We start from the raw sequence: 15,257 nt of genomic DNA, 5'->3' as shown, positions 1-15,257 counted from the left end.
CCTGTTTCCGGCATCAGCTCTTCCTCCTCCCCAACTGTCTTCTTCTCCGATGTTTTTACACCCCTCATTCACTCGCTCCCTGCGACACTCATGACCCTCTCCTCATTTTTTGCTGTTTCCCATCATGCTTTTATCTATCCCCTTCCTCACAATTCCTACCCCTCTTTCAGCTCCCTTGCTTGCACTTCTCCCTTCTCTTCCTACCCATCCTTTGTTTCTCCCCCTCACGCCTCACTCCTCTTCTTCCTTCCAGCCCCAAACAGGCACTTAAATAACGAGCCGGGTGTCAGTCAAACCACCAGAGAGCTTCATTAGAGGAGAAGAGCGCACAGGATCAAATTATACACCCGGTTTTTCTTTTGTGTGTGCTGTGGATTGCATTTTTTTTTTTTTTTTGGGGGGGGGGGGGGGGGGGGTCAGCGGCAATGAAGGCGGAGAGGAAGTCAACACGCACTCTGGAACGATGCAGCTGCGTGGCAGATTAGCGCGTCACTCACGGCGTCCGTGTGTGTGTGTGAGTGAGCTCATGACAGTCGCAGCCTCGCCTACTTTCTCCAATCAGAGAGAAAAACAAAAGCAAAGTGTTTTGACTAATTACTCAAAGCCACCGTCTGCATCTCTTTCTTTTGCTCACGTGTTTTTTTTTCTTCCCCTCATCCACCAGCGTCTGTGTTGGATTCGTCTATGAATACCCTCAGCTCTGGGTTTTAACTGATACCATTCGCTGTTTATTAATAAATCAGCATAATCCCGATCTGCTGGGGGAACATTACGCAACCTTTTTCTCATTTTATGAAGTGACCATTCCTTTTGTTTCTTCCAAAGTACACACATATTTACAGCTTGAATTGATTAAAAAACACATTGAGAAATGGAAAGCGGGAGTTACGTGTAGAATCTTTCTGCCCGCTGAGTTACTTAAAAAGACGACATCAGTGGCCAAGCATGATTCGCTCCATTAAAGTTGCATATTCTTTACATTACTGTTGAGCATTTTCCAAATAAACCACAAGTTTTTAAATGGATTTCTTACTTTCCAGGGAGGCATTCGACTCAGTTCATTTCACCGCTGAATAAAAAACAGCTCACGCAGATTTAAAACTGGCTGGAGATAGGTAATCCATCACGGGAAACATCTCATCATTCCCCCTACCCCCATACTGTAGGAAGAAAAACTGATTTCAAATGACCACACTCCCATATTATCCCTAAAACATCCCTTTTCCCCCCCTTTTTTTTTTTTTTTACGAGGCATTGCTCATTCTAGTAAAAGTTATACAACCCCACCTGCACATACATTATGGATTCCTTCTTTAATGATGCATCTTATCATTAAAGCATTTGTGTGCTGATTAATTATGCTTGTAATCGTATATAACATTCTTGCAACAGTAAACAAAGTCTGTATTATAAGCTCAACATAAACATTGAGCGATCAAATCAAAGAAATGTTGCTCCTACTCATTTCCCGTCCTGTTCCCGTCTCATTGATGGTTTTCTGTGCAGGATATTCATCCTTTTCCTGTTCACTATGTCTCGGATGAGAAATAGGTGCTGCTATTTTAAGATTGGCCCTCATTTAAACCTTATCCTCCCCTCCCTTTGCTTGATCTGTCGCTCTGTCGCTGAAGGCCTGGGTTTAATGACCCTCGGTGGCCATAGATCTGAGGCGCGTCACATCTCTCTTCTCCAATTTCCCCCTCCTTTTTTTTAAGTTCCTTTTAGTTTTCTGTTTCCAATTGTCCTGTCCTTAACAGACCCCCCCCCCCCGACCCCGACCCCCAGAATCTGCAACACTACCTCAGGGTTGTGTTTGCCCTGAAGTCTGGAGGCAACATGCCACACATTGCAGACGAGGCCAAAGTAAGATTGGGCAGTAAGCAGGCTTTTTAATTCATGTCTGTTTTTCTTTTCAAACATGGCATGAAGCCAGACTAGACCCTTTATATGTAGTGTAATCTGTGCTGTCTGTGTATCCACTTCTCCTCAGTGTCAATGCCAGCAGCAGCCTGGCTGTGAGCCGCACACGTGCACAAACAGAAAGTGGCTTTTAAAAACAAAAAAAAAAAAGGATAATGACAACAATAAAAAAACTCAACATGATGAGCGGATGGTGAGAAGATGCTCAATGTTAGAACCTTTCTACTGTTGCTTACCTTGACTTTAATTTATAGGAACGTTATTTGTGTCGTTCTGACTTATTGTGGTGTTAAATATTTGTTTTTAGTAAATAATAGGACTTGAATGTATTATAAAGAATACAATACTTAGTGTTCAACAGTACTATTATTGAACTGTAACACTAAAGAGTCATAGAAGACACCGAGGTCTGTAGCATGTAGTGCGTTCTGTCTGAAAATAAGAGGTATAGTTTTAGGCCTTATTGCCAAGCTCTAGCACAAAGGGAAGAAAATAAGTTAACAGTAAAGAGGAAAATAAAAGCAAAATAATAATAAAGACTTTCAGTACCTTTGTATCGCTCCAGAGAGGTCACTAGCGTCCTGCCTGCAAGACAAGAAGACAGAAACATTTTCTTAAGGGACAGGAATAAAAATAATCAATTTGAGTGCGCCTACAGAAGATATGAAAGCACATTTTGCATCGTTTGCGCTCAGAAGAAAAGATCTAAGTGATGGTAGATTCAAGAAAAGAAATCCACGTGCCTTGATTCAAGCCTTTGAGAACTGAAAGGGTCACTGCAAATGATCATGAAAGTTGCTTGAGTGATCGCCTTTAAATGCTAATCTGGAATACTTATTTGTCACGTTGCCATTACCCCCTGGAGTTGTGCAAAATGTAAATATCGCAAAAGAAAGATCTTTAATGGAAACGCCTCTAATTTAAAAAAAAAAGGTTTTTCAGACGACCTGATTATCCATTTTATTGCAAAAGTGTCATGGAAACGCTTTCTGCTCAGTTGCTCGTCTCTGGCAGTGCTGGATATGACATAGACCGTCAATCTAAAGTCATCACAATCTAGTTTCCAGCTGTTTTTGCCCTCATGAGTACAATGTAGTTGTGATATAACACTACTTATCATCATGCTTTACAGCATTACATAAGGACTTTGCCTCAGAGTAATCATTTGAATGATCGTCTGCTGCCTTCTTCATCTGTTCATCATAGTTTGGCAAAAGTGGCAGCGGCGCACACAATAATTTGTCCAAAACTAAAGCTGTTTTTGTCCATCTTTGTAAAGTCGAGATTTTCTTTCTCTTTGTTTCCAAGAGAAGTATCACTGGAAGAGATAGGGAGAGTTACGGAGATGTGGAGAGAGAATGAGGAGATTTATGCTCTAAAAGAGGAAAACACCGTTTAATGGAAACGCCGACCCCCCGCAGGGGTATCTTTATTGCAAATTCAGAGTTTCGCTTTTCTGTTGCGGAGAAGTGTAATGGAAATCCGCCTGCTGTGATGGCGGTGCCACCTTCCATGAGGATAATGGTGAGTATGCAAACAATGCAAAACATACGCCAAGCGTCTTGCAGTTACCAGTGTAAGTTTGTTTTTTCTTTTGAACTGAAGCAATGTTCTTCACGTGATTAAAGGATGAAATGAAGAAATATCTTTAAAAAGAATGGTGTTCCTTCTAGGGGTGGGTATTGGGAAGGACCTCACGATACGATACGCATCACGATACTTGAGCCACGATACGATACACATTGCGATATCCCGATTATGCGATATCCCGATTATTATATTCTACATAGTTCACCGAAAAATTTAAAAATGCATTACACATCTTAAAATCCAAGTTGTATATATGTACATCAGATGATAGTGATGGATCTTAAAATCCGAGTTGCACGTTCATCAGATTATAGTGACAATTCATGGGACAAACTGAGTCAAAACAATGTTTTATTATAACTATACAAGCTAAAGTTACAACATATTTGTATATGTTTTTCATATTATTTACATCATATGAAATTAACATTAAATTTAGTATGAGGTTGCTTTAATTATGTGGCAAATGATAATAAACACAAGAAAGATGGGTACTAAAACCAAGGACAGGCACAGTGATCAGTCAGTATAGATATAAATCCATAAATAAATAAACCTCTGTCCATTATTTTTCATTTTTTAAGTACAGGCAATTGTGTTATATAAAAAATAAATTATAAAATGAAATAAAACGTGAAATAAAACCTGAGCTCAGTGCAGGGCCCTCCCAGGGTTGGTAGAGAGTGGCAATGCCCAGGACTGTCACTTAGGTAGGAGCACTGGGTGATATAATGGGAAAAAGATCGGGGATAAAAAAAAAATAAAAAAAAAAAAAAAAAAATTAAAAATTAAAAAAAAAATCGATATTCAAATTTTGAATATCGATATTGAATCGGCTGGAAAAGTATCGCGATATATTGCCATATCGATACTTTTGCCCACCCCTAGTTCCTTCATTTTGGTAGCATCTTGAGACCAGCCACTCACTATAATAACTTAGTTTTTTTCTTTCACGTGTCAAAAACATGGGTAAAGGCTAGTGCAGAATATCTAATGTTGCTCCATTTTGGACTGCTCCAGATGTGACATGACCGATACAGGACATCAAGGCAGAGCGATGGGAGAGAGGCGAAAAGAAGACTACTGAAGTTGGGTTACTGTTTCTGTGGCCAAAGATAGCCTGACACTCCAGCTGAAGTCTTTAAAACGGCCAAAGGCAGGTGCAGGTTGAGTGACATATGAAATGTAAACTTTTGCAACGACACGAAAACAAGCTCAGCGGGAATAAATAAGGGTAAAATGTACAAAACAGCATATTTTGCTTTCCAGCGAGGACGAAAATGTAGTAGATTTGTCAGCAATGGCCTTGTTTACACGATAGCACTAGCTGTAATCAGAACCGCTCCGAGGAGAATGTAAGAGAGAAAAATGGAAGAAATTGCAGCTGTGCATTGTTGTCAGATATTCAGAGCATATTACCATCTACTTAGAAAGATAGTGCTGTCTCCAGGTTTCTAAGGCTCATGTTACACAGTGTGGTTCTGAAAGGATTGCTAAAACATTGCAGAGTGCCTTACGGTTCCTATGAATGTAATCGCACCGTTTGTATCCGGAGCGTTGACTGCTGCCTGTTTCCAAACTGAGTATACAGCACTGCAGAGATTTTTAATTTGAATCTACTTTTTAACTTTGAAAGTGAAACAGTTGGGCTGAGATGAAGGCAGCACTTCTTGAAATCACATATGAAACCGACAAACAAAACACACAAACACACACATTGAGTCATCTTAATAGTAAACCGGTCCTGTCTGTCCTTGGGAACACTAGAGAAACTTGTTTGCTCCACTGGGTTTTCTCCATAATTACCTACTGTTTCCTCTGTCTTTCCACTTCCCATTTTGTTTTATCCCTTCCTCCAATTCTCTGTTCCTCTTCCACTGCATGTAAATAAATTGGTCCCCAGGCCCCGTCACTAGACACTGTGAGTGTGCGAGCCAGCATTACACTCAGCGCGATGAAGACACACACAAAGAGGCACACACAAGTCTCCAGAGCTCAGAGCTGCACCAAATTAGCTGGGGTTTTATTTCACAGAGGTAAATAAAACAACAAATGAGTGTGTGTGTGTGTGTGTGTGTGTGTGTGTGTGTGTGTGTGTGTGTGTGTGTGTGTGTGTGTGTGTGTGTGTGTGTGTGTGTGTGTGTGTGTCTGTGTTTAGGATGGGAGGTGGGATTGAGGGTGAAAAGGGTGGCAGGCGCAAGTGTGTATTATGATGAAATGCTGCGAAAAAACCCTTAGCTCCTCCTCAACACAGTGGCCAATCACTGCCATCGCTACTTTTTGCATTTCAAAGACTCACTCTTGTCTGTTTCATCTCCACGAAACCACAGAACGATCTTCCTGTTACCCTGCCACACACACACACACACAATAGCCACCCCCGCTTCAGTCCATTTTCCCAACGCCATGAATTATGAAAAAGGGTAAATGGAACATCAAACACACTCCGCTTGCACTTAGAGGTTTACACACCGGACACACAAAAACATGCAGATACAACACAACTAAGCTACTACACACACGAAAAACTCACAATTTCATCTCAACATACATATATGCAACACACTCAAAACATTTTCACTCACTATGAACTCACATATTGTAGCTGGATGTTAAAACACGCTTAAGAATCCCAGAAGAACTCCGTCGGCTCAGAAGACTAATAAAATTTAAGTGCAGTGACATAAATTGGCGAACGATGACACTAAAGGCACAGTCAAGCAACTAAAAGATCTTATAAATACAGAGCACAGAGGTCACATTAGGGCTGGGCGATATATCGAGATTTTAATATATATCGATATATTTTCAAACGCGATATGGTACGAGACAATAACGTTTATATAGCTTTTTTTTTCTTTTTTTATGATTTTGATATAGCTTATTTTGTGACAAATTGACTTGAATGTTTTATTTGAGATTTGCACAAATGTTTTGTTATTTGCACAACTGTCAACCTCAGTGGAAAAGTCTGCCTGTTACGGTCTACATTGTATTAATTGCACAGTGTATTTTAATTTAATTGTTATGCAGGAAAGGGATATTTGTTTTATTTTTTTCAAGAAGCATTTTTATTCTATATATGCAGGCAGTTTATTTTTATTTCATTTGTTTTATACATTTTGATATTGTGCAGACCTGTTAATAAAGGTACCTGTGTGACATTTGGCACGAGGCATTGTATGTAAAAACTTTTTAAGGGTTTGCCTCAGAAAAAATGAAGCTAACAGAGATGCTATGCTATAATGCTTTGGGGGAAACCCCAACTATGTCACAGAAAAAATATCGATATATATCGAGTATCGCCATTCAGCTAGAAAATATCGAGATATGACTTTTGGTCCATATCGCCCAGCCCTAGGTCACATACGTACATATTTAAAACAAAATAGAGAAGTATCGAAAATAAGTCTAAAAGAAGTTTTTGTTTTTCATCCCAAAAATGTGAAATCTGCTTTTGAAAGTTTAACTCTACAGTGCATTTGGTACACAGCGCTCATTAGCAGGCTTTGTTTTTGCTCTGCTGTTCCCAGGGTTGACCTGTCAGTCAAACCCCGTTGTTCCTGCTGGCTCCGTGGGAACACCACAGACAAGTCCCGAGATTAAGTGGCAAACTTATTGGGGACGGATACTAATTCTGACTCTCAGGTAATACTGTTATAAACAAAAGTTTTCAGCAACGTTTTTTTCCCCCATATCAGGTTTTTGGGCTTTGAGTCGTATGACTAGGTGATAAAAGTTCACATCACCGAATGAGGGAGGCTCGTGCCCTTGATCACAGTCTAGATCGGATCAGAAACAGAATCAGCTTCATTCACCTGGTTTTCATACTCAAACAGGGAATTTGGAGTCAGTTACCTTGATCTCTCGACAGAAAGAGCAAAGAGGTAAGGCTGATACGAACTGCACAAGAACTGAGAAATGTGTTCTCGTTCTCGAGGGGGCAAGAACAAAAGCCTTTTTGTTTTTCACTCACAGCCCTGGTTTCGGAGTTCTTACGGCTTGTTCTCGACACATCATCTGTGCAGAACTTTTTTCTCATATGGTGTGCGAAAACTGTTATGGTCGGAAACGTAAGGTGGGCGTGGTTAATGCAGAGAAACAGATGTCATCATCGCCTGTCCGCTGGTACCAAACAACAACAAAAACAACCACAACAACTCCTCCTCCTCCTCTTCCATCAGTTAAAATCTGTCATGATTAGGGTTGCAAAATTCCGGGAATTTTCAAAGTTGGAAACTTTCCATGGGAATTAACGGGAATATATGGGAATTAACGGGAATTAACGGGAATAAATAAGAAATTTACAGAATTGAAGGTTGGCCCTTAACAGGGAACTTAAATATAGTTGGGGGAAATATATTGTAGCATAGTCTTGGCTAAAACAACCAGATTTAATGCAAGTACACTCCTCAATCACATGCACACAGCACATTGCTTACTGCAGGGCTATTGAGGCCACACCCCCTACATGCACTGTGCATTCCTCCATCACATGCACAGGTGATTTCTTGAAGCCTGGAGGCCACACATTTGAGCTCAAAGCACAAGACTATTGAAGCCACACATTTGAGCCCACGGACTATATAAGCTCGAGGGAAGAGGCTTTTGTTTTACATGTTGAATGGGACTTTTTTGGAGGGAGTGGGGCTCCTTTCATTTAACATTTTGAATTGGACTTTTTTTTGGGGGGGGGGGATTGGGGTCATTTTACTTTTTGATTGGGTGGGGGAGTGGAGTGAGTTAGTATTTACTCAACATTCATGTTTTTGTTGTTAATTAAAATAATTGTTCATACAAGAATAAAAACTAAAGTTCTACTCAAATAAATCTGTTGAAATGTCATGTTTTTGTATTATCTTGCATGGATATCTGCTTATGACAAAATAAATATTTACATTTATGTTTGGATATGATACAGTTTGTTTAAATTACCCCCAATTTCCAGTTAATTCCCATGAATTCCCATAAATTCCCAATAATTCCCATAAATTCCCATAATTCCCATAATTCCCATGGAAAGTTTCCAATTTGGAATATTTCCAACATTCCCCAGCTTAACTTCCCATGGAAAGTTTCCGGAAAGTTTCCGAAAATTTACCGGAAATTTTCTAGAAATTTTGCAACCCTAGTCATGATCATAGTGTGGTCGCTGTTTTTGTCACCAAAAAGCGCATGTGCAGGATTGCCAATCCCCATTCTATGCGACTTTGGGTTTGTTTTTTGAGAACTTATTTTAAAATATCTGGAGTCACATGTTTCTGGGGTTTTTTAAACTTGTTTTTCAGAGATGTGGCTTGTTTCAGCATATCAGCATAACATATCAGCCATTCATTGTCTCCTTTGAGGGCCTGTGAGGACCTCCAGGAGTTCTGCACTTGAGTTTCTCGTCAAGTATGAAATGTCCTGGACTAAACAAACTTTATTCTTCTCAATCTTGCTGCCTTGTTCTTGTGGAGTATATATCAGCCTTTCGAGATAAACTAAGGAGCGTGGAATGTATTACTTTCCTTGGAATAAATGCGAAGTGGAAGGAGTTCATTTGCCAACTTGACATTCAAATTTAAAAGTGTTGGACACATCCGAGGTCTCCAGCATGCCGTCATCCCCTTAACAGCTGAAATGAATTGAAGCGTCGCTGCAGGAGATGGCCGAGTGAGAAAAACGCTGCTGCAACTCGCTGATTGAGAAAGCAAAATAAGAAGACCCAACCTGTAAACCCAATGTCCAGCGACGTTATTCAGGTCCAACTCGAGTTTACAAGCATGTAATAGTTCTATAATGTTACAAAAACCAAAAGTCTCAACCTCTCATTAACAGCAAAAATAAATTAATAACATCATGGACTTGTAGATCTGCGTGTTATGAGAAACAAGATAGTTCAGAAACTTGCACTCTTACAATGGACAATGTCAGATGAAAAGCCCTTTAAGTGTCTCAATTACTGTGGACGCTTTATGCTTGTACAAGTGACCGTTTTAGTCCCCCTCAATGTCTCACCCCTTTGGCATTTTCCATTATTCTGACTAACTCGGGCAAGAATCTTGTAAGCTGCTCTGCCACAGAGCTGCTTAATAAATTGAAAAAAAAACAGAGAAAAACTCTCTTTTGAGAGCTGGGGGTGGTTTTGTTGAAAACTACAAGCCTTTTAAGTTGGATTTGTGGAGTATCAATGACCCCCTTGATGGTCTGCAAAAGTCGAGCCGGCAAGATTCGAGTCAGAATTGATCACTGGGACGGAAACAGATGGGACAACTGCGTCCAGGTGGAAACCAGCCAGACTTATGCTTGGTGACAGACACATTTTTGGCGGCGTGTGTGAACCCACGCACAAACTCCTGCAGGCCTCAAGCCACTGGCCGCCTGGCAGAGATGTAAAACGAAGCTGAAGCGTTGGGGCGGGGGCTCCGTGGGCGATGGTGCCAGGGCCGCCGCAAAGAAAGAGCAGGTGGCAGGACCCGCAAAGTGCTGCAGGCGTACTCCAGACACCGTTATCGTCAGAAGATGTGACACAAACACACACGCACACATTTAAACTGTCTCCACCGGTGCGACGTGAAGGGAGACTACACACCAACTGCCAGGGAGGAGCTGAACTACTACAAGCTCTCAAATTAGGGAGTTTCAAGAGATTCTGTCCTCTGTTTCTCTCTTATTTATAAGGACACACAAAGGAATATTGAAAGTGACATGGATGCTTCTATCAAGTAACGAAACACACAAGATGTCATGTTAAACCCTTATGGGCCTGCTGTTAATCTATTATCCATCGCAGATGAAACCAGGTTGTGAGGAGAAATTAGTTTACAGATGGAAATCAGAGAGTTCACCGTCACTCAGCCGCATTTTTAGAGGGTGATTATCTGATTTACACCACGTCTGAATTCACCACTCAGTAGCTGGGACTCAGCTCCAGTATATAACATAGAAATATATTATTTTGTGCCAGTTTTGGCTAAATAAAAAAAAATATATATACAGTAACAGTTTTTGAATATGACTACGACTATGTTCTGACAAGGTGACGGCTTGATGGTTCACACGTACGAATCATCAGTCCGTGATTGCATCAATTCAAACTTTAAAAGAGACTGAAATTAACATTAAAAAAAAGCCACAATTGAAGGTTTTTAAAGACTAAAATCAGAATCAGCAGTGATGCTGGTAGCATCTCCGTCTGCACTTCCGTGCTGACAAACTGAAGTGTTGTTCACACTACATGACACGCATCCGCCTGCCGTGGGCCACATGCTCTCTCCCAGCAGAGCCCCGCTGCTCACGTCATGTTTTCATCTTCAAAATGTACTTGTTTGGTTTATTGCATGCAGCTGGACGCGTGGAAGTGGTTTCCTGAGATAACCAAGGGGGATTTTATAAAACAAACGGGCACATTTGGGACTATTTCAGGGATACGAACCCTTTAACTTGCTTGATCTGACAAACAGTCTAAAACTAGTCCATTTACAGAAAAGGAATTGTGCAACAATGTATCATTTAATCAGATGTCATTCTGATTTTTGTTGCCGTTTGGTAGTTTGATGTACTGCTTCAGGCCTAAACTTAATATTTCAATATTGTAAAACTCCCACGAGCGCTTCTAGCTGATGCTTTCCTTCTCCCCTGCATCCCCCTCCTCCTCCTCCTCCTCTTAGCAGCCCATCTGTGACGTTCTAACGCTTCCTGGTTTAACACTTCTCTCCTTCTCACCTGCCGCCGTGTGTTTCACATGTACACAACCCACTTTACAAACTGCATCCAGAATCCCCGACCAATCAATGCGCCCCAACACACATCTTTAAGCATCGATAAATACATTCCCACACTTCACTTTCACAACTTCCCAAGGCTTCCTCTTCATCTCAATCTTCATCGCAGGTGTGTGAGGGCATGTGTGTGTGTGTGTGTGTGTGTGCGTGCGTGTGCGTGTGCGTGTGCGTGTGCGTGTGCGTGTGTGTGTGTGTGTGTGTGTACAATACATATGTGTGAAAAACAGCCTGTGTCACTTGGGCAGCCTGTGCCAGGTATTAGGATGATGTCAGACGCAGGCTGCTGGCCCACCTCCAGATGGATCTATACTCTCCCATTGGAAGATGAGCCTAGTAGAGGGTTCTGCCAAACTGCTGAAGGGAGAAGAAGGGACACCAACAAGCTGCCGTTTCATTAATCATCCTCTGACTGATGCTGCATTCACGGTGTACGCTGGGGCGTCGGACAGACTCAACTCAGAGTGACTCAGCCATTAATAACGACACGGACTCTGCTTGTGTGTGAAAACGTGGAAGATCAAAAGGATTTCTGGTTTGTAAAAGGCATATGACGTATAAAATTGTAGGTTTAAATAATGTCTTCAAATAGGTTTGTGTTCTCCACGTTGAGCAAAGTCAAATTACTGTAGTTAAAAGGGATTATATGGGTTCACAGCAGAAATAAAGAGACATTCAGTATGTACTTACATAGATGCTACAATGCAAAGCACATATATACAGATTTCTACACTCAGAGGTGCAGTGACTTCTGAGAGGATGCTGTATTTCTTCTATAATTAAGGACATTTTTGTCTGTTTAAAAAATTCCAGTTTAAATACGTCTCACTTTTTTTCCAGACAGTGTCAGAAGATGGCGTCTGCAAAGATGGCCTTGACAACTGAAGCAAACAACTGTGTTGAGGTTGAACCAGAGGACAGAGTCTTTGAAGCTGATATGATAAACATATTTCTTTTTGTTAGTATATCATGAGAATAGTTGTCTTTCTTTTTATGTCTAAAAGATGAAGATGTTTTGTGGTCTTTAAGGCCACCGTGGTTCGAGTCATGGGAAGGTTGTTCGGTTGGTCACCGGTGGTAACAACATCCTGCACACTGAACCTCTATGCTCACACATTTTCAGGGTCGTTAGAGTAAAATTGCATCAATGGCTCTTTTATTGCATTAAGTCTATCAGTTCTGCCTCTGAACATGGTTGAACTTTCGGCCTGTAACAAAAAAAGAATATGTGTGAAAAATACAGCGTCCAATACATGTACTTCCAGCATTTATTAGAAGGGTGGCGGGATAAACCATAAATGTACAAATCAAAGAAACTAAATGTTCCCACTGGTTAACGAACGCTACTGTACTGCTGCTTTTGGCGTGGGCAACGGACAGACTAAAGGGATGCTGGGAAACGGCCATTACAGCGCAAGACGAAGCAGTGAAGCTGTGCTATTAGAAAAGGTCTGAACCAAGTGTCCCAGTGGACTTCATTTGTTGTGTGTGACTGTGGATAAGTGCGTGTGTGTGTGTGAGTGTGTGTTCGTAGGGATGCACGCGTTCATGCATGCATGTGACATATTGAGGACATTTAAATGCAGCGAGAGAAACGACCTGTGTGGTAAAGGGTGAACAAAGGGAGAAGTGGCACTAGTGTGTTAGGCCTCATTTACTCCGTGATATTCAAAAGGCACACAGGCTGCACACTTCAGCACACACACGCATGCAGTACACGATCGGTGTGTGTGTGTGTGTGTGTGTGTGCGTGCGTGTACAGTAGCTGCATCAATGAGGCCACGGAAAATTGTACAAAAGCCTAAAGTCAGGGAAGGAGGGACTTCTGAATCATCCATCATGATGGAGAAAAGCCCTCCCCTGATTTTATAGCCCCCCCTCCCTCCTATTTTAATAACACCACTACCCTCAACCTCCTTGTCTCTTTCCCCGTTTAATAACAGCACATGAGATCAGCTCCATTAGCACAGACTTCCTCACACATGCAAATGAAGCCGGTGTTATGGAGGCACACGTCACGCATTACCAATGGAAGCCTCCCTGACCTGTCACGGCTCAGAACAGAATAAACTCTGCACGAGTCTCAGTGTGTGTGCCGTGAGAGGAAGGGGGAAGGAGAGACAATAAAAAAGGGAGGGGGTGCATGTGTGTTTTAATAGCAGTTAAATTAAGATGCATTAAGGTTTTCATTGGAGAAGCGGATGCTCGGATGATAGGGTGGTGCAATGAGGAGATGATAGGAGGACAAAGGTTCAAGGATGGAAGCAGAAATTAGATTAGAGATGTAGGGACAGATGAAGAAAATGCAGCCTAACAGCCGATGTTGAACAATCCCACTGATCGGTAGTCCTGCAGGTTAAGAACAGGAGTCTCTGCAAAGATATTCGGACACAATCGAACACGATAAAGCTGAGGACAGCAATTGGTTTCAAGTCAAGTACATAACATACTGCTTTTTTTTTTGTCTGTCCATTTAAGTCTTTAAAAAAGTAAAAACTCCAGCAGAAGATGTAGAACAACTTTAATATTTGATCCGCAAGTGTTGACTTGAGGATGACTGTGATGAAGACCACAAACATTAATATGTTGATCAAATGGTAAAGTTTTTCTTTTTCTTTACAAGTTCTGCTCATAGCAGAAACCTCCAGGAAGCCACAACGATGACTCTCAGAAGAGGTTCGAAGCAGACAGCAGGTTCTGTCTCCTGCCAGCGTTCCCTTCTAAAACCTTTTAGCTTTAAACTGTGGGATTGACAGTGTCTTGATCTGTATCTGGTGTATAAAATAAAACCTGTAAAGACAGCTTGAATCTATAAAAGAAATGAGTCAGATGCAAGTCTGTCACACCCAGTCATGTCTGTCAGACCTGTCAGAACTTCACATAATAAGAAATTTTAATATCTTTATTCCAGTCTTTTTATGACTTCCTCTGTTATAGTAGAAAAACCAAAGCGGTGCTTCAATATTCTACCACCAATGAGGGGAAGATATTTCTTAGGAGTCAGCAGGGGAAGATAAAAATAAAAATTACATTTCTGTTTGGGCTTTAAGTTTTGGAAACAAACATTGCAAAGGGGTCCAACCCCCTGTGATGCTGAACGGGATAAAGCTGGCACAGCAGACGGATGATGAAGCTGTGGCTGTGAGAACAGTGTGGTAATGTTGAATTAACCATCTATCAATCAATGTTTTATGCAATTATTTTATATTAGCAGAATAAGTTCTTTAAAGCAGTGGTCCCCAACACCCGGGCCCCGGCCCGGTACCGGGCCGTGGGTCATCTGGTACCGGGCCGTACAAGGAGAAAAAATAATTTCTGTAGCATCCCCTGATGATGGATGACTCTCAAACTGATGGTTCACGATTTTTTTATTCCTTGGATGTACAATAAATACACTGCAAACGCACAGTAAGAGCTATAAAGGAATAAAATAAAATAGAGTTAGTCTTTCTACATTCATATAAGTTTCATCTAACTTAAATACAGACTGACGCAGCTGCTCCGTCGCTCGGTAATAACAGCTACAGGCTGATTTATGGTTCCGCGTTACAACTACGCAGGGCCTACGGCGTAGGGTGCGCCGTCGATTTAACTCGGAACCATAAATCAGGCCTACCGTTAACCACAATACATGAATAACCATGGCAGCCAAACTCAAGCTGGACATAAATACGGCATAAAATTAGCAAAGAAAACAAATCCTTATCAGCCAGGTGCTTTTTGTGTCAGTTGGGCACCACTTTAGCATTCCCGACACTAGTTTAGTCTTGCAGACACACTTTCTTTTGCTGTTAAACTTTTACCATTAAAGTCCGAAGCACCGGATGTTTACAAGGTCCCGGCGAGACGCCTTCAAAATAAAAGCACTAAATATCGGTCTCCTTAATAAATAAAATAAAAGCCTGGCTTTAAATAACGTTAGTGAGACATAAAAACATAAAAACACATTTATAGAAATACTCATATTAAAAGGTAATTTACAAT

General features: G+C 41.2%; 1 protein-coding gene across 24 annotated transcripts in view; it reads right to left on the bottom strand.

Moving 5' to 3' along the window:
- celf2 (cugbp, Elav-like family member 2) overlaps nt 1-15,257 on the bottom strand; it is a 226,893-nt gene that overhangs the window by 170,713 nt on the left and 40,923 nt on the right. For all 24 annotated transcript variants that reach the window (XM_061714674.1, XM_061714675.1, XM_061714671.1 and 21 more), the window contains exon 2: nt 2,470-2,505. In XM_061714674.1, coding sequence (XP_061570658.1) covers nt 2,470-2,505 — 36 coding nt within the window. The remainder of the gene's footprint in view (nt 1-2,469; nt 2,506-15,257) is intronic.

Source organism: Cololabis saira, chromosome 23 (assembly GCF_033807715.1).
Source record: "Cololabis saira isolate AMF1-May2022 chromosome 23, fColSai1.1, whole genome shotgun sequence".
In the NCBI taxonomy this organism is placed as follows: Eukaryota; Metazoa; Chordata; class Actinopteri; order Beloniformes; family Belonidae; genus Cololabis; species Cololabis saira.
Note: the sequence above shows the minus strand (reverse complement) of the source record. Positions and strands in the feature narration are given on the sequence as shown.